This window comes from Glycine max, chromosome 15 (assembly GCF_000004515.6).
Source record: "Glycine max cultivar Williams 82 chromosome 15, Glycine_max_v4.0, whole genome shotgun sequence".
Classification (NCBI taxonomy): domain Eukaryota; kingdom Viridiplantae; phylum Streptophyta; class Magnoliopsida; order Fabales; family Fabaceae; genus Glycine; species Glycine max.
The window spans coordinates 4120473-4140127 of NC_038251.2; the positions used below are offsets into that span (position 1 = coordinate 4120473).

Genomic DNA, 19655 nt, shown 5'->3' on the forward strand with positions numbered 1-19655 from the left:
AACAAATGGGGATACAACCACACAAGTTCAAATGCCAAGTTTTCATCCATCAAAGATAATTTTCGCACTGAATAGCCAAAGCGAAGCCATATAGAAATAGAACAGAATGCTTAGATAAATTTCATTGAAAATGCATACATTAAATTAAATGTTCACGATGTTCTGCATTAAAAGGCAGAAGCATTAAATTAAAAGATGCTAGAAAATCAACTCTATTCCAGTTGGAAGGAATGTGTCTACTTATTCACTCCCCATTGCCATCAAAAATTCACCCTCACACACAACTTCACCTCCAACATATGCCTTCCCTTCCATCTTTGCTATTCCAAATCGCTTTTGCAGCTTAGTAAGTGTCATTCTCATAACTAAGGTGTCCCCAGCTATCACAGGCTTACGAAACCGCACTTTGTCTATTCCAGCAAAGAAGAAGTTTTCACGAGAACCTCCCACTTCAGGTTGCAACATGACCAAACCACCAACTTGTGCCATTGCCTGCAGCAAATGACCTCATGTTCATGTCCACATTTAAAGAAGATTATTGCAACAGAAATCATACAAGACTAGTTGTTCATCTCAAAGTCTTTCAGAAGTTGGAGCCTAAGAAATATAATTCATTAAATATAAATAAATTTTACCATCTAACAAGTAGTCGTAAGTTATTGTATGATGGTCCAATCAATATGAAGATACAAAACCAGTTTCAGAGACTAGATATTGGACTCTTGCTGATGTTCTTATCACATTGAAAATGGTAAAAGGTAAACAAATCTAAACTAGACAGTAGACAAGGGTCAACCTGTCATTTGAGTATAATGCACTCAACCCAGAAAAATGAATGCAAACTGCAGTTAAATTTCATTTCCTACGAGTATAAACCAAGATGCCATAAATGAGAGATGAAAGAAAATTGACACAGAAAGAAAGAACGTCACCTACATAAATATCATATCCTAAATCAAGGGTGAAATATATGAACATGAAGTTAGTCACAAGTACTTGTGAACCTCAAATTTCAATCTTCAAATTTTACATTGGATTCAAGAAACTTAATTTGAAAATTAATTAATTAGTATATGTCATTCATTTTATTAAACACAGACCTTCAAAAGTATGGGAACTCAAGTAGATGCCAAGACCTACAACCTTGTATATTTCCAATACACTCATATATAGGATTTGTTAATATACTCTTGTTTTTTTAGAAGGAATGTCTTAGCAAGCTATACCATAGCATTGTTAAAATACTGATAGGGACTTGGGTATTATGAGGTGCGTAAGCACCACACCAAGTAATATGGGATACTAGGTGGAGTATTTAAGTAATTGATTCTCTCCCCATAACAACTAGCTTTTAAGGGTGAGTTTCCCAAGTACTTGGGTGCTTATCAAATACTCCCAAAGGTGGTGTAGCTTTGAAAAAATACTCCTTCTAAAGAATATACTAATATTTATTTTTAAGGTAGTTCTAGCAAGCTAAAACTTAAACTTGTTAAAATATTCCCAAACCCAAAGGTGTAGCTTGTTAGCATACTTCTAAAAACTTTTTCAAAGTCCTGAAAATGTCTCTCTCTCACAGTTCCACTCTCTTTTTGCAGGAGTCAAAATTAATTTCAATGCTTAAAATGAGTGTCCAAACAAAGTCATTAATATGAGAATGTGTCACTGTCTTACATAAATGCCTATCCACAATCCATGTGACTAAAAATATTTGTCCTCTAATTCAAGCCCTTTTTTATTATCCTATGATAGACTAATTCATTGTTTTAGTGCATTTTTAATTTATGATAAGATATTAGATAGATTCTAAGGTGGACCACCATTATTAAGAGCAGTTAGATTAAATTATAGGTACACAATCTTATTAAACACCCTCCACATAAAAACTTTACCCTCCATCTTTGAAGGCTCCTCTACCTCCTCTGACAGCCCCTTCACCACGTACCACCACCATTCCCCTCTTGTACCCACCAACCCTTGTCCACTCCCATTTCTCCAAATCTCACACCCCCCTATCTCTGCCTCACGAAGTGGCTCCTCCACCACCTATAGATACGCCCTCCACCTTGGCGTCGTCCACCATTTCCTGAGCAACAAACAAAAAGACACTATCAAAACAAATTACCAGACACATGAGAGAATGAATGGACAAACAAGGGAAGTGATGAAACAATATCGAGCGCAGCCATTTGCCATTTGCCTCTTTCCGAAGCCAGAGGGCAACCATGCTGCATCTTGGTGGGAGGTCAGGTGGAAGAAATGGGAGCGCAGTTGGGGCCTAGGACCAACATAATGTTGCCATCGGGCAAGTACTTTCTGGGCCAACCCCTCTTTTTCTTTGAGGACTCTGAGGATATTGACACACACAACTTCAATGCCTTGCATGTGCCATTGTCGTTGTTGTTGTTGAAAGGCTCAGAAGAAAGAGAGTTGTCGTTCTAGAAAGAGAATCAAGAGGTGGTGAGGGCCATCATTGAAGAGTTGTTGTTGAAGGGTACGAGGCCCATGTATGGCCACAACTACTACCTAATTCCCTTTCAACAACAACCCTCCTCCTCCTAAGCATCTCAAAGACAGGGCATTGAAGACGTGTGCGCTGGTGCCCTTAGCAAAGAAAAGGGCCAACCAAGAAAGTATTCACCCGATGGCTACATTGCGTTGGGCCTAGGTCTCACCCACACTCCAGCTTCTTCCAGTGAACATCTCGCCAAGAAGCATCGCGGTCGCCCTCGACTCCGGAAAGAAGTAGATGGACACACTCAGAATTGTTTCACCCCTTCCCATGTTCGTTTGTTCTCTCATGTGTTTGTTAATTTGTTTTGGTCGTGCGTTTTTGTTTATTGCTCAAGAATTTGTGGACGATACCAAGGTGGAGGGCCTGTTCGTAGGCAATGAAGAGGCCGTTGTGTGAGGTGACAGTGGGGGTGTGGGTGAGGGTTGGTTGGTGATATTGGCATTTGTGATAGTGGTGGGTGGTGACAGAGTAGTCAAAGGTGGTGGAGGAGTCGCCGGAGGCGGCAAAGAGGGAGGGAGACTCGGGAGGGTAAAGTTCTGATGTGGAGGGTATATAATAAGATTGTATACCGTAGATGAATTTTAATAATGGTACATGATGGACCAGCTATGATAGTGATCTACCCTAGAATCCATCCAAAATATATAATAAAGAAATAGATAAATATAGGAAAAATTTTACATTTACCATATCCAATACTATATACGTGAGTACACTAGTAAGGAGACATACACGGAAAAGAGTGAGATTATAATAAAAACACTGATTCATTTTGTAGAAGAAAACAGTCAAATTTACTTCTTCATACAGCAAGCAAGAATGTATTCAACGTTGACAGGAATCTACATTAACTATTTTTATTGGTCATGGTTAGTCAAATTCATAGATTTTCTCACTTGTTAATACAATCAGAGCTCTGTAACAGAGTACATTTTTATTGTGGAAAATTGTCCGTGCAACAATCACACTGGCGTATATCAATTTAAGAGAGGTTTACTAAGAAGTAAGAGCAAAGGTAATCTACTCTGTTGCCTGATACAATTATGCCTAGAATCATTTAAAATTTATATTTAAGAAGTTCCACTGGAGCTGCAAATAAAACAAGTTTCACAAACACAAAGACTCTAGGATAATTGCAACCACTACACTTCATAGTTGAAACAAATGGATACATCCTTTTGCAGATGCAAAATTAAGTTTAGAAGAGGTTGTTCCTTCTTATAGTTTCAAACGAGCTACTATTCTGAGAATAAATCCAGGTAAAGCAAACAAGATTGACGAGATACCACAACCTTTGTACAATTAAATTCAAGCATAGACATTGTAACAAATTGATTCCATTTTACCATAACATGTTTAGAGACAAGAAAAGGACAAAATAATTAGAGATATAATAAAGGTAGGGGCAGGCAGCAAGCAGCACAGTGTATAGTTTAGTACCTCGACCATTAGAACACCAGGCATGATTGGCCTTTCTGGAAAATGTCCAGGAAAGAAGTTGTCATTTATTGTCACATTCTTTATGGCCACTGCAGAAACTCCAGGATTGTATTCAATCACTCTATCCACCAGAAGAAAAGGAAACCTGACAAAAAGAAAAAAAAAAAGGTGAATGTGAATCTCACCAATGTTCACAAAACAATTTAGAAAATGAGAAACGTTGAGAGTACCTGTGGGGCAAAATGTCACGAATCTGGTTGATGTCCATGACGGTTGGGAATGCGGGATACCCTGCAAAACGCGCGCTATTGCTTCTCAAAAAAAAAAAAAGAATGGGAATCAAAAGGGAGAAACAAGATGAAATTCATACTTAATTCAATTGGGGTGTCATGTTGAGGAGCATTGGCAGCATCGGAGGAACAAAACGTGGTGAGCGACGTCGTTTTCCTCGACAAGGGATGGGATCTGGGGTTGGGGAATTTGACAAGTGGAAATTTGGGTTGCAATGAAATGGCTTTGGCTTTGGCTTTGGATGAAAGAGAAATGGGAGAAACCAATGTGTTGGAGAAAGCTGAGGCTGCCATTGGGTTTCAAGCGTGAAGTGAAAAACCAAAGCTTGTAATTGAAGTGTGAGCACTGAGTTATTGAAAGTTTATGCAATTGCAGGTTAACGTTAAAAGCAAAGCAAGGCGACAGAAACAATGAAGTTGAAGTTAAAAAGGCTGCAAAGTGCAAGTTCGAAAGGAATGCTACGTTTTGAGTTTCAGTTAGGGCGGAGCCTCCCAAGTTGTTGTTGTTTGTTCAAGCAAGGTTCACTGTTGGGTTGTTGGACCATAAAAAGTACAACACTCACTGGGTGTCGGGCATTGCTAACACCCCTAGTAAAATTGCTGCTGCTACACCTTGAATTACGTGATTTTTCTGCTTTGTCCTTTCATAAAAATGATATTGTGGATTTTTCTGCTTTGTCCTTTAGGGGTAACTAATTCGTATGAGCCCAATTTATGTATGAGGCTTGTGGATTGGGCTCATACGGATTACTCTAACCAACTAAATTAATATATCAATTATATTACAAGATAAATGATGTTGTTATATATATAACACTAAAATTTTTCATGTATATTTAATGCGCATATAAATTTATATAATAAATTTTGTAATGATTAATTTTGATATAACTCATACGGATTAGTTAATTCATATGTTTTTTTATAAATAAAAAAAATTACTATTAATAAATTAAAAAAAACATACAGATTAGCTAATCGTATGAGTTATATCAAAATCAATTGTCACAAAATTTATTATTTAAATTTACATGTGTATTAAATATATATTAGAAATTTTAGTGTTATATATAACAATATTATTTATTTTATAAGATAATTGTCTATTAGCTTAGTTGATTAGAATGTGGTGTTATTAATGTGAAAGTTATAGGTTTGACTCTTGCTTTGATCATTAATTTGTAAAATATATTTTTGAAACAAATTATAAAAAAATACTTATTAATCTGTATAGTAATCCGTGTAACTCATACGAATTATATAATCCGTAGAAGAAAAAATACTCAAGGGTATTTTTGGAATTTTGTTTTAATGCTGGGTGCACAAGCAATATGTCCGGTGCACCTAGCAACATCCTGTGTGTCAGTGAATGTTAGATACTATTACAATGGAGCCCAGTCCAGTCCACAGGGTTCTTATTTCTTACCCCAATCTCTGTTGGATCTGTCCTAGGCCCACTCCATATGTTCCGCCTTTGTTTGCCCCATGTTATTCTCATCCTTTTTTGTCCAAGTTCATATCCCATTTTTTTATAATTTCTGAAATGACAATATTGTCCTTAGTTATATCCCCACCCTTTCAACATTTTTCTCACTTCCTATAATAAAAATTAACAAATATATTCTACGTGCTAATTTGTGAAGAGATGACTATGAGTAAATATTATTTATTCTATAAAAGAATTCATGAATAAATACAACGAAAAGATTTTAGCCTTAATAAGTGGGTTGGTCTAATTGATCCCAACTAAAAATGAGGTTAAACAACTCCATCTTTGTTAATCATAAAAAATAATAAATTTTAAAATATCATAAAAAATAAAATTTCAGAATTTTTTTTATATATGTCAAAGTGATGGAAAAGAAAAAATATCTTTGAATTTAAATTCTGATCGAATCTAATCTAATCTAATCCAAACCAAACTCATAAAAATATGTATATTTTTATTCATTAATTTATAATATAAATCATATTTTTATTTTTATTTTTATTTCCTATATATTTATATAATTATCATATAACTTTTATCTATTTATGAAATTACATTAAGTTAAAAGAAATTCTTTTACTACCTATTTGAGTTAAGATGGATAAATATACAATTATTAATTATATAATGACATATAAATAAAATATTTAATATTTCAATTATTTATTAGATATCTTATTTCTTATTTAATATTTTCAAAAAATAAAAGTAAAAATAAAATAAAAAACCAATCCATTCCAATTCAGAAACATCCCTAATATTAATTGATAGAATTTATAATAAAATAAATATCTAATTTTAATTGGTTATTAAAGAGAGAATTATTTGACTTCATTTTCATTTCGGGCCCCTTTGACAAATCCCTTGATAAGTTTGTTACAAAAGTCAACATCTCTCTTTGGAAATCACCTCATCAACGAATGAATAATTAGTATTGTATTTATGGCTACTTCAAAGGACAGCGGGATCTTAGATATTTTTTCCAAAAAAAATAATTAGTATTGCATTCCCATTGCATACACATGACATTATTGTCTTAGATGATTGAAACCTCTAAGCAATTGTCTATTTTCATCCGTAATTTCGGCTTTGTACTTATTCTCATCAACCTGATATAGAACATTGTCTAACAATGGAAAGATCAAACTCATCATATTTAATTAGGCCTTCCAATATGGTAATATCTCGTTCTATAATATGAGTTATAACTAATGCAAATATTGTTGATTGAGAAAACTTCCAAAAAATAACTACGGACAAGTTGTGTATTGATATATTCTGTAGCTTCTCCACGTCATACATGTAAATATTACAGCTAGCTTTCATTTCGTTGTAGACAAATTCAACGGCAGAAGCTGCTATATATATACCGTAGTTATCACTTGTCAATTTTCTAATTAAACAATGTATCGAAAATATAACACCAAATGATTACAACCAATAGCTAGCTAACTTACAGCTCAGTAAATGAATTAGCCCAAATATCTATAGAAGATTACCAGGCAAAAAAACTATTAACCCACATAGCTGAGGCTTAGTTTAAACCCTCCTCTTGCGGATTGAACGAAGTTAAAACCCAAATGCTTAACTTTCTATCTATTGGAAAGCAAATTATTCAAAATGATTAACTTTTCGTCTATTAAAAAACTAATTACTCGATTCTTATGAATTTAACTGTCCAGTGAAATAAATGAATTATAAATCTCTAAAATAATAGATAGAAAATTATGGAATTCATGATATCTAATATGTATATGCCTCCCGCCATTCTTCAGAAAAATTACATTTTATAATTATAATAAGCTATATACACTATGTCAGTAGCCAGCGTTAAGATAGTGTTTAAACGGAAAGATATTGAAGAGAAGAAATTTGAGGGTTTTAAAACAGTGTACTTAGGGTTTTAAAAGGAAATGGACAGAATTAGAGTATCTTTGGCCTCATTTTTTCCTTTATACAAATATTAAGAGAATTCAGAGGAGAGAAAATGATTTTAAATTCAATGAAATATTAGATTTATAGCAAACAAATATTTTTAAACATATAAGTTATATTATAATTAAATTTCATAATAAATAAATATCTTTGAATATATAAATTATATTTTAGATTTATAAAGAATAATATAAATTATGATATAAGGTTAACTATTAACATCATCTTTTAAAAATTCTTTTAAAATTCAATTTAGATATAAAGGTTAAGGAGGGTAGGGTAGATCGAAAGAAATTGACAATAAAGAAGATTTAGGGCATAAATAAAGATAAAATGAGAATGGTTTAAAATTATTTGGAGTGAGAATTTTTTGAGTATTTGCCCATAATTATTAGAATAGTTTCATGGAAAAAGAAAAAAAGTTACTATTTATTCTATAACATTTTCTGTAAACTTTTACACTTTGGAAACATTTAGTCTCACCAGCCAAAAAAGAAGAAAAAGAAAAAACAAACTACAAATGCATATCATACACTTCAACAAAGACAAATAAAACCACGCTTCTCCTAAGCAATGTATACATTTATTTTAACATGCTAGCTAGTTAATGGCAGAACATATCTTGCGAATTTCACCATCAGTACCGGTCTTCAACTCAATGTTGCTCATCTTCACCATAGACTTTGCAAATTCCACGTTGAAAAGCAAGCCTTTGAAGCCGCCCAGGTACCTCTGTACAAATGACTTCGTGGAAGGATCATTCCAAAGTGCTTGATCAGACTGCAGAATTCCACGGCCAATCCTCAAATTAGCAAAGTAAGATGTGTCAAATCTGGTTTGACTACCCGTATCAAGAGCCACTCGGTTTGAACCGCCACTATTTTGTGGGCAGAGTGCTCTAAGTTGAGAAAGAAATAAAGGGTTGATGGAAGAGTCAGGACCATTTGCAGTGAAGTTGTATAATCTATTACTGAAGAATTGGCATGCTGTAGTACCAATGCTATGCCCACCTACACATGTATTCACCAAAATAAATTAGTTATTTCAACTCTATCGTTAACTACTCGTACCTTAGTTTCACATGATTTTTTCTTTTCGTACATAGAAGATAAAGTTCGAGTAAATTTGAGTGCTTAGAATTTTTCAGTTTTTTGTATACCCGTTGAAAAACGTCTTTTAATTTTTTAAAACACCCTATAAAAATATCCAATTAATCACTTGAAAATGGGAAAAAAATAAGAGCCAAAAAAGACGTTTCCTAATGACAATATAAGAAAAGTGACGTGAAAAAGTCAACGATACAGTTTACATATAGTGATTCTATTAGCATTTTGCCACTACGTAGTTAGAACCTCACTTGTCACAAAGCAAAATCGAATTTTTTTTATGATCAAGTATCAATTTGTTAGTTTTATTAATTAAGAAATTCGAAGTGATGAACTCTTGGTGAATCTTATATCTACTAAATTGAAATTGTAGTAATGATGATCAATTCATTGATTTGAAGTGTGTAAACAAACTTATACGTGCATGTGATTGTATAAAGTTATTACCGACAAGGGTGACGAGGTCTTGAGTGTTGAGACCCTTTGCTGCGAACTTTTGTTTCTGAACATCAACAGAGTCAAAAGGAGCAGGCAAGTTACTCACATCGGAAGCCTGTGATATGCGTCCATCTCTGCGTCCAGTAGGCACTTGCCAATTCGGTCCACCACTCTGCCATGCAAATTATATAATAAGCCAAATTTTAGTTATAACCTCATTACATGTATACAAATATATTAATTAATTAATTGAACTCAACTTGGCAATTGATTCAACTAGTGAATCTAAATGTCTTGCACTTTGCTAACAAAGACATATATATTATGAGATTAATTATTTGCAACATTACATAAATTCAAACATTGATAGATTTTGAGTTAAGTACTACCAGAGAAACGGAATCACGAGCTGCAAGAGCAAGGATATCAGCACAAGACACAACACCGGGGCACGCAGCCTCGAGCTGTGTCTTTGCATTATCAATAACCTCAAATCCTCGTAAACCAAGGTTTGCAAATGCTGTTCTCTCAGTTCCATCACCGGCAATGAGAACAGAAGCATCGCAACCTTGCACAAAGCAATCATGGAAGTGCATCCGAAGCAACCCAGCAGCCAAGGTAGGATCAGACCTAACGTGGGATTGAACTGTGGACCTAACAATGAACTCAGCCCGTGGGCATGTACTCGAATAGAACCCTACACGCGTCCCTTGCCCATGCACTGTGTTCACAATGGCCAGAGCAAGCACAAGAAACACTAGTGAGTACAAACTCTGTCCCTCCATTTTTGGGAGGAAATTAACAGTTGTAAATGTAATGGATAATATTTGTTTAGGCACTTAGTGAGAGAGTGTGTGATGAGGAGGAGGAGGTATTTATAAGTGTGGTTTAGTCAACTTTTGGGTATCTCAAAAAAACAAAAGTCAACTTTTGGAGAAAGAGTAAGCAAAGCCGGCTACATGCAATGCAAGTGTATTGAAATGATGATATGGCTAAGGGTTCACATACATATGAAACCGAGCTCACGGGTTTTGTCTTGTGCCGAGGCACGGTCTACTGTGATGCAGCTGGTGCAAATAAAAATGATACCGCGTGAGAGTGTGTATTTAGTCAAAGTTTTCCATTTTGGTGACCACCACACCAAAAAGTAGAGCTTTATGCGGGAAAGCTCAATCCTCTACTGAACAAAATTTGTCGACACTGAACTCTGGTAGACTCAAAAGATATAAGGAAAAGAAGAAATATATAATATAAATATAATAAATTATATATTTTTTAGAAGCTAAACTGAATATTTTTGTGAAAAATTGACCAGATTTCAACGCAACAATTAAGATGTAGTAAAATCTACACTCAAAAGATATTACATTTGGCAATTGAAAGTCGATGTCAAGACTAATTTGTAAACATCTTCCAACCTTAATTTACTAAGTGTCCTTTAGTAAGAATAGAGTCCGAATGATCATTGAGCACTAGATAATATCTCCCAAATGAGGTGATTTTAAAGAGGTTTAAGAGTTTGAGGTCAAAATATTGATGCTAGTAAAAGGATGAATAAAAATATAATTAAGTTAAATAGACTTATTTTAAAAAGTCAACTAATTTTTTTAATAATATATATTTGTTTGCAACCTTTACCATTTCTGTAGGCCTGCCCCAAAGATTCAATTGTGTCAGCTGACAACCAGTTGAATATTTTGACTAAATATAAACCAAAAACTAGTTGATTGTAAACACAATAATTTCTTTATTGATAACTGATAAGATAGATAGTTTCACTAAGAAATGGGGTTCATTTCCTAGATATGATCAGTTCCCATACTATTAAAAGCGTTTAAACATGCAATTTGACTAAATTTGTGGTGAAATGTGATTGTAAGTAGTGGACAATTTTTTAAAATTTTGCATCATAAAAAATAGTAAGAAATTAATAGTTTTACTCATATTATTTAAAATCAAAATTTTAATAAATTAATATTGTTTTAAATTATTAATTTTTTGAAAAAAGTAGAATTAAGTTAAATAATTTATATTGTTTAAAATCAATTTTTTTAATATTTTATTAATAATTGGATGCAAGCATACAATGGAAATCAACATATCTATAAAAGTAACGTAAAATAATTAATATTGCATTCCCATAGTAACGTAAAATAATTAATATTGCATTCCCATAGTACACATATGACATTGTCTTAGATTGAAACTTCTAAGCAATTGTCTATTTTCATCCGTTATTTCCGTTTCGTGCTTATTCTCATCAATCAGGTAATCATATCAACAACTTGTATTTACTCTCCCACAATGAAAAGATCCAACTCGTCATATTTTAAGTTGGCCAATATGAAATTTTCTCATTCTATAGTATTAGTTATAATTAATGCAAATGTTAGTTGAGAAAACCGCTAAAGAAAACTGTGGACAAGTTGTGTGATACTGTAGCTTTAATATCTACATCACACATATTACAGCTAGCTTTCAATTTATTGTAGACAAATTCAATGACTGAAGCTGCTATATAATGGAAAGGGCTCATCGAATATAATATAACATCAATGGATACAGCCAACAGATAACTTACATCTCAATAAAAGCCAAAATATCTATATAGAAAATTAGCAGGGGAAAAAATGTTAAAATGATGAGAAAAATAAAATAAAGGCTTGATGTGTTTGAATTAGTATTTTTCAGTTTTTTTTTTAATTAAACGCCTTTTTTTGTAAATATTATTGAAAAAAGTGATTATTTAAAAAAGTATTAATTTCAAACATGTTTCATTAATTTAGATATCAATATATTAAGGTCTCAAGTCGCAACGTATGCGGTTAACTTGTTTTAACATTATTTTATCAGCAATTCCCTTGAGATTTATAGTTTTCGCTAATCTGAATTCTCACCCCCCACATTTTTACAGATTAGGATTTGAACCCGGCAGTTTACAATATATCAAAACTCGATTATGCAATACACACTACTCATGTATACATCTTCCACAACATGAATAAATATTTTAAATTTACAAAATTGTCAATCACAATATCAAAATTAAATTATTTTCTTTATCACCATATTATATTGATGCAAAGTATCTCCGACACATGTTGACGTTGATAAATTAATTCATCATTCTATGTAAACTCAAAAAAATTAATATATGGGTAATTCAATTAATAATTAAAAACTATTTGTTTCTCTAAAAAAATTTAATATTTAATTTAATCAATAATTGAGTAAATTGATTTGATGTTATTTAGAAAAGGATTATTATGTTGAACAAAATTTAATATTTATTCTGTAACTTGTACACTTTCAAGATGAAAATATTTCGTCTGGCCAGACAAAAGAAGCAAATTGTATATGATACACTTCACTGGCAAATGCCAACAGAGAAACAGTTCTAGAAGCAATTTAATTATTAATTGTTTGAAGTGGCTATAAATCTAGTTGATGGCAGAACATATCTTGCGAATTTCACCATCGGTACCGGTTTTCAACTCAATGTTGCCCATTTTCACCATAGACTTCCCAAATTCCACGTTGAATGTTAATCCAAGTAACCCTCTTATTAAGCCCAAGTACCTCTGAACAGTTGTCTTTGTGGAAGCATCACTCCATAGTGCTTGATCAGATTGCAGAATTCCACGAGAATTCCTCAAATTACTATAGTAAGATAAATCAAATTTGGTTTGACTACCCGTATCTAGCGCTACTCGTTTTGAACCGTCACCGTTTTGAGGGCATAGTGATTGTAGTTGGGAAAGAAATGAAGGGTCGATGGAAGGGTCAGGACCATTCGCGGTGAAGTTGTACAATCTGTTACTGAAGAACTGGCAAGCTGTAGTACCAATGGTATGTGCACCTATATATATACATTAGTTAACAAAAATAAAATCCATTAATTCAACTTTGTATTGTGAACCTGTATCTTAGTTTCATATAACATATACTTTTGTTTTCATAAAAGATATAGTCGTATGAAGTTAATTTTAGTGTTGATTTTTCCACGGCACTTTTGTTTGTACCTTTTTATAATATCCATTGAAAAGCATTGTTCAATTTTTTTTCAAACACGTATCCTTTTAAAAAAATGTCATATCACTTGACAATGATAGAAAATAAGAAAGAAAGAAGATGTTATTCTAATGTGCGTTACATATATAAGAAAGTGTAATAAAAAGTGAATAAGTCAACAATTATATTAAAGTTAATGTGAAGTCATTCTATTTGCATTTTGCCACTACCTATAGTTAGAACTGAGCTGTCACAAAGCAACCGTGATATATACTATGTGAAAAGTATGAGTTCGATTTGAAATGATGATCAATTCGATCGTTGACTTGAAGTGTGTAAACAAACTTATATATGTGTAAGTGTAATTACCAACAAGGGTGACGAGGTCTTGAGTGTTGAGGCCCTTTGCTGTGAACTTTTGTTTCTGAACATCAACAGAGTCAAAAGGAGCAGGCAAGTTACTCACGTCGGAAGCCTGTGATATGCGTCCATCTCTGCGTCCAGTAAGCACTTGATAACTCAGTCCACCACTCTGCCATGCAAAAATGCCAAATTTTAATTAATTATAAACACATACGTACATATATATATATATTATAAGCACGACATGATGCATACAAATATATATATTGAACTCATCAACTTGGCTATAATATTAATTATTTGTAGTACATATATAAATTCAAAATGGATAGAATTTGAGTGTTGATGAATTACCAGAACAACGGAATCACGAGCAGCAAGAGCAAGGATATCAGCGCAAGACACAACACCGGGGCATGCAGCCTCGAGCTGTTTCTTTGCATCATCAATAACCTCAAATCCTCGTAAACCAAGGTTTGCAAATGCTGTTCTCTCAGTGCCAGAACCGGCAATGAGAACAGAAGCGTCACAACCTTGCACAAAGCAATCATGGAAGTGCATCCGAAGCAACCCAGCAGCCAAAGTACTATCAGAATTAACATGGGTTGTAACTGTGGACTTAACAATGGACTCAGCGCGTGGGCATGTACTCGAATAGAACCCTACACGCGTCCCTTGCCCATGCACTTTGTTCACAATAGCCAAAGCAAGCACAAGAAACACTAGTGAGTACAAACTACGTTCCTCCATTTTTGTGAGGAAATTAAAGGGTTGCAAATGCACCACCCTAAGTGAAGTGAAATGAAATGTTATACGAAATAGATAGTTAAATTTGTGTTGAATATGAATATAATGTGATGTGGAGAAGGAATTTATAAGGATGGTTTGGTCAACTTTTGGAGAACTAGTAAGCAAAATCGGCTTGTGCAAGTATATAATAAGGGTGCATGAAGCTGGGGTCACGTCTTTTGTCTACTGGGATGCAGTGATAATGCAAATGATTACGCGTAATGGGTGCATTTTGTCAAAGGGTGGTGTTTTCTTTTTCATTATCCACTTCCACTTGCAATAAGTGGTGGGATATTTCTAAGAAATGCTATTGCACTTGGCTTGTCACGTTCGTAGGCGACGAAGTTGGATGCTGCCGCGAAAAGTACCAAAGAACTTCTCCAGTCTCCACCTTGAGTAAATTACTAACTAAGGGTGTGCTTTTGGAAGAAAAGATAGAAATAATACTGAAAAAAAAATTATTTTTTTTATCGTGAAATTAGCATATATTTTATTTTATTTTCATCATCTTCATTTTCATTTTCATGTTTCTTCATTTGAGATATCTCTCTTTTTGGGTGGGAACGAATCTCAACGTGAGTCATGTGTCTGGCCTACCGCACTTTCTTTTCTAAAAAATATATCTTTTTTCTGTGGATGGAATTTTTCGATTGTGATGAGGTTGAAATTATATATCAATATTTTAATTTAGTTTATCAGAACTAAAGATGAATATTCGTTATCATAAATATTATGCTTTTTAGGAATTAAGTTTCATAAAATTTAATTTTCCGAATTTATTGTTTGAACGGAAGATATAGAATTTTCTTTTGGTTCAAATTAGATGCAGAATTTGAAAATAAATCAATTATGATCAGTTCTATTAACGTAAGAGGCTAGGTAAGGGCTTTCTTTCTCTTTAAATAACATTGCTGGTTTGAATATTGTGAAGACAAAAAAAGTTCTAAGAGAGCGCGCGCTAGCTTTATTTCTATAAGTGATCGATATGATTCGATTATGACTCATACATATTAGTTGGATTAAAGTGGGTAGCCTCAAAAAGTAAAACCTAAGACAAAATGATTAATTAGTTATGAATATTGTCACGTTAAAAATATGTTTATGATATAAGCATTTGGAATATAATAATATTTTTTATTATAAAATAATGATTTAAAAATTAATTAAAAATGCATATTTTATTAACAATATTTTAAGTTTCTTAAAAATTATAAGTGGATCCAACAAATTAAAATAACATGGACATAATATATATTTGATTAAAAAATTAAATATATACTTTAATTAAATGGGTCCTTTGAGAATACTTTTACATTAAAATTTTGAAAGTAGAATTTTTTCACCTATAATTTGGGGGGGGGGGGGGGGGGGATGTTTTTATTCAGTATAAACAAAATTATTTTTAGAGTTTTCTTTTTCATTAATGCCCAAGAATTTTTAGGCTTTTTTCTTTTAAGAATTATTTATAACTTCTCTTTATTTATTCTCTCTCTGAAATGTTTTTTTACTTAATTTAAATCCACATGTCATTAATAGTAAAACTCAACTCAAACTTCTTAAATAATGTTTGATATTTGAGCTTTGTGGATAAAGAATTATCCAGAAAAAAGACCACACAAAAATAATAGTCATTCAAATTCCGCGACAACCATTGATAAAGTCGATGAATATACTTCACACAATTTAAATTTTAATTGGATATTAAAATTTAAATCTTGACCCACCGTTAAAAATGTTGATTCTATATATTAAATAAATCATATTTTAAAATTATTTTAATTTTAGTTAATTTCATTTTGAATTTGATTTTAAATTTTTTCATATTATATTAAATTAATAGACTTATATATTACATTATGCAATTAAATAAATCATGTTTATATTTTCCTCTTTAACTCTGAAAACTTTATCTTTTAATTTAATATATTTCAATCTAATAAAATTAAAATTTTAATTATTAATAATGAAGACATTTATCATCATACTTTGTTCTCTGTATCTATAGTTTTGCTAACCAACAGGGCAATGGTTAAAAAATTAATAAAATATTTTTTTATTAAAAATTATAGTAACTAGTGTGTATTGATAATATTAAATATGATATTTCTAATAAAAAAATATTTATCGATTCTTTAATTATTAATTTCAACAATTAACAAATTTATTTTAATTAAAAAAACTTTTATAAAGTATTGATGTAATAATTTATTTAATTGATAGACTTGATAATTAAAAAGTTCTCGAAATTAAGTTTTCATCTTTGATTATAAAATAGCTATCTTAAAAGAATAGTCTTTTTTTGTGGTACATAAAATAGGATATTAAGTTCTGTAAACATACATGCACAAATAATTTTATATCATATCAGGAACGGCAATTATTGTGGAAATAATTATGCGATGTTATATCTCCATATGCATCATTACATGATACATGCACGTGAAATTAAATTGCAGATGTATGAACGACTAGGGATTTTCTCCTTGTAATTATTACTAATTAGGTAGGGATAGCAGGTGGGTCCTGTTTGACAAATAGTAAGTTATCCATTTTCATCAGTCTTCCATCCATGATATACGACACGTTAACATCTTTAAAACTAATCCTTAATTCACGCATTAAATATATTTTTGTCGTGGAAATTATTTTATTATTTTAGTTTTTATTGTTTTCCTGAAGTATTCTCTTTTTAGAAGTAATAATCATCCTGTTGAAGATACTGTGACACTGTAAATGCGAACAAATATTTGAACCTTAATTTTTCAAGTTGTAGAATACTAATTCCTTCTGTAATTAAGTTCAAATATATGCATAATTGTTGTTAATTAGTTTTAATTTTTAATTAGATCTTATTTCTTTTAAGTCTTATATATTTATTTTTATTCATAAAAATAAAAAAAATTATAATAACTCACCTATTCTTACACAATGATCAACTTAACTAAAGCTCAAAATCTTATGTATTACTTAAAAGAATATATTATAATATCATGTTTTGATATGTATTTAATACAAACGCAAACCTATAACTTAATACTACGTAACACTAGCATTTATGTATCTCTCTTATACTAAGCTGAGTAAATATGTGATAACTAATAACAGCGGAAATGTCGTCCTTCGAATTTCACCATTAGTGGCCGTCATGAGATGTTGGCCATCTTGACCATAGATTTACCAAATCAGACGGTTGAAGCGATGTGTGCCTGAATATTTCTTAACAATTTTCCTTGTGGAAGCATCATTCCAAAGCACCTTATCAGAATGGAACAAATATAATGAAGTAAGACAATTGGCTACCAGTGTCTAGTGCCACTTGCTTCCTTAGTCGTCCATTTAAATTTGTCGCATAAATGGAACAAATATAATGAAGGGTCGATCGAAGGATCCGTACCATTTGAACTGTATATTCTATCTGCGTAGAATTGCCTAGCTGTTCTACCAATCGTGTGCCCGCCTATATATGAGTACATATAAATTAATCACATCAATCTTAATTATTAAGTTGTGGTGCAAATTAAGCCATATATATGATGAAGTCCAACTTTATTAAATTACTCACACGTCAAATCGTGCAATATATAAATTTACAAAATTTGAATTATTAAAAAGTGCATAGTTACCGGCAAGAACGACGAGGTGTCGGATGTTGAGACCAAGAACAGAAAACTTGTGCTTCTAGATTGCAATGGTATCATTAGGAGCAGGCAAAGCACAGGTTAATTCCCATAACAACGGCATCACGAGCTAGCAGCTAGGGCAAGGATATCAGATATTAAAGATGGACACAACAGCAGGGCAAATATTCTCGATCAGTGCCTTCCTTTGTTCAACAAATTACCACCATCCATTTTACTATAAGCAAAAGTATACTAGACTGAAGTAGTGAAGTGCAAGTTTTGTTGGCCGAGAATGCATGTCAAGTGGTGTAGGTATTTATAGGCTCATTAATTACTATTGCATGAGAATGAGTAAGCAACCAATATGCATGCAATTTAATTAATTTTTTGTTTTCATAAGTCTTTGAACAAGTCCTCATTCTTGTAGTTTTAGCAATAGTGTAATGTATAACACCCATAAGCAACATATACTTATCACCAGAGCTAAGGTCATTCAATATCAGACCTCATATTTCTGTACACGGGTGTGATCGTGGTGTGTAAATATCAGCTCTTCTTCACTTATTCATTTAGATCAATATTAATTTTCTGTTGCCAAGTGATTAATTAATGTAAGCTTAACTTCATAATTCATAATTTTTTAAAAATAAATATCTGAGTTGTAAAATTATTAATGGGTATTATAATTAAGCAATTTTAATATATATAACCAATTTATTCAATTTATAGTACAATGAAATTGATCTTAAATAAAATTTCAATAATTTTAATTTTGAAAACTTTTTTAACAGTCACAATAACTGCATGTATTATTAATAATATTTTATAAACAATAAGTATCTGAAAAAAATATGTCAAAATCATTGATTTATTAATGTTGACCAAACCTAGCTAAAAACTTTGTAAGATTAATATGCATATTTTATTTTATTTTATCCTCAACTAGTCTTTTGAATTTTTGTAATTAAAATAAAAAATATTTTTATATCTTATTTTTTATCAACAAATATTAAATCTTATTAGTTTTATTTCCTTATTAAAATTGCTTTCAAATCAAGTAGATAACACATGCAGAAGACTATGTCAGCGAACAATAATATATGTACAAAAATGGATCCATACAATTTACATGATGTTTCATATGTTTTTATAAACATAATAAAAGAAATTAAAGCTTACGGACTCATCTTAAGTTTTGAAAGACTTCTTTACATATTACATAGTAACAATGCTAGAAAGATTTCCTTTGTTCTCACACGTATAAGTATCGTCAATCCACTATGTTGCAATCTTAAGAATTAATACGTACACATAGGTATATCTATCATAGGTATTTGCCTATAAGTTTATTCTCTTTATACCACAAGAACCACCATCTAATTAAAATTATCACATTCTTATAATTACTTCCAATTAACGTGCTTATTCCTTCCTTTTCTAATTTATTCAAATATTTTCGAGATGTCAACAAAATTATTTACCGTTTCAAATTCTTAGCTACAAGTCATACATGTTTACATAGATATATGAATTTCCTCAAAATAATTTAAAACAAAATGGATATATCATATACGAAACATATTGTCAAGTTACAAATTTGTTATCTACTAATTAATACATATTTTTTTTACATGATTTGTAGTTTTATGATTTTATGTTTTG

The 19655-nt window shown here is 31.7% G+C and overlaps 3 protein-coding genes across 3 annotated transcripts; all 3 read right to left on the reverse strand.

Annotated features, from left to right (window-relative positions):
* Positions 1–91: 91 nt before the first annotated feature.
* Positions 92–4861, reverse strand: LOC100817945 (3-hydroxyacyl-[acyl-carrier-protein] dehydratase FabZ). Its single transcript, XM_003547566.5, has 4 exons — positions 4323–4861; positions 4183–4243; positions 3953–4097; positions 92–492 (listed from the first exon to the last, which is right to left on the reverse strand). Exons 1-4 carry the CDS (start codon positions 4534–4536, stop codon positions 241–243), a joined length of 672 nt encoding a protein of 223 aa, XP_003547614.1. The 5' UTR covers positions 4537–4861; the 3' UTR covers positions 92–240.
* A 3098-nt stretch (positions 4862–7959) lies between these two features.
* On the reverse strand, positions 7960–10059 carry LOC100783523 (cationic peroxidase 2). The gene is made up of 3 exons (XM_003557050.5): positions 9600–10059; positions 9220–9382; positions 7960–8676 (listed from the first exon to the last, which is right to left on the reverse strand). The coding sequence occupies exons 1-3, from the start codon at positions 9993–9995 to the stop codon at positions 8267–8269; spliced, it is 969 nt and encodes a 322-aa protein (XP_003557098.3). The 5' UTR covers positions 9996–10059; the 3' UTR covers positions 7960–8266.
* Positions 10060–12474: 2415 nt separating this feature from the next.
* On the reverse strand, positions 12475–14473 carry LOC100820620 (cationic peroxidase 2). The gene is made up of 3 exons (XM_014767412.3): positions 13939–14473; positions 13591–13753; positions 12475–13069 (listed from the first exon to the last, which is right to left on the reverse strand). The coding sequence occupies exons 1-3, from the start codon at positions 14332–14334 to the stop codon at positions 12651–12653; spliced, it is 978 nt and encodes a 325-aa protein (XP_014622898.1). The 5' UTR covers positions 14335–14473; the 3' UTR covers positions 12475–12650.
* Positions 14474–19655: the final 5182 nt, after the last annotated feature.

Bases quoted from the DNA above. Each gene is read 5' to 3' on its own strand.
- LOC100820620 (XM_014767412.3), bottom strand. From the start codon at position 14,334: ATGGAGGAACGTAGTTTGTACTCACTAGTGTTTCTTGTGCTTGCTTTG. The intron at 13,754-13,938 runs GTAATTCATCAA...TTTGCATGGCAG, and splicing joins CTCGTGATTCCGTTGTTCTG to AGTGGTGGACTGAGTTATCA. The intron at 13,070-13,590 runs GTAATTACACTT...GTATATATATAG, and splicing joins AGACCTCGTCACCCTTGTTG to GTGCACATACCATTGGTACT.
- LOC100817945 (XM_003547566.5), bottom strand. From the start codon at position 4,536: ATGGCAGCCTCAGCTTTCTCCAACACATTGGTTTCTCCCATTTCTCTT. The intron at 4,098-4,182 runs GTACTCTCAACG...TCTTTTTGTCAG, and splicing joins CGTGACATTTTGCCCCACAG to GTTTCCTTTTCTTCTGGTGG. The intron at 493-3,952 runs GTACTAAACTAT...CATTTGCTGCAG, and splicing joins CTGGTGTTCTAATGGTCGAG to GCAATGGCACAAGTTGGTGG.
- LOC100783523 (XM_003557050.5), bottom strand. From the start codon at position 9,995: ATGGAGGGACAGAGTTTGTACTCACTAGTGTTTCTTGTGCTTGCTCTG. The intron at 9,383-9,599 runs GTAGTACTTAAC...TTTGCATGGCAG, and splicing joins CTCGTGATTCCGTTTCTCTG to AGTGGTGGACCGAATTGGCA. The intron at 8,677-9,219 runs GTAATAACTTTA...ATACATGTGTAG, and splicing joins AGACCTCGTCACCCTTGTCG to GTGGGCATAGCATTGGTACT.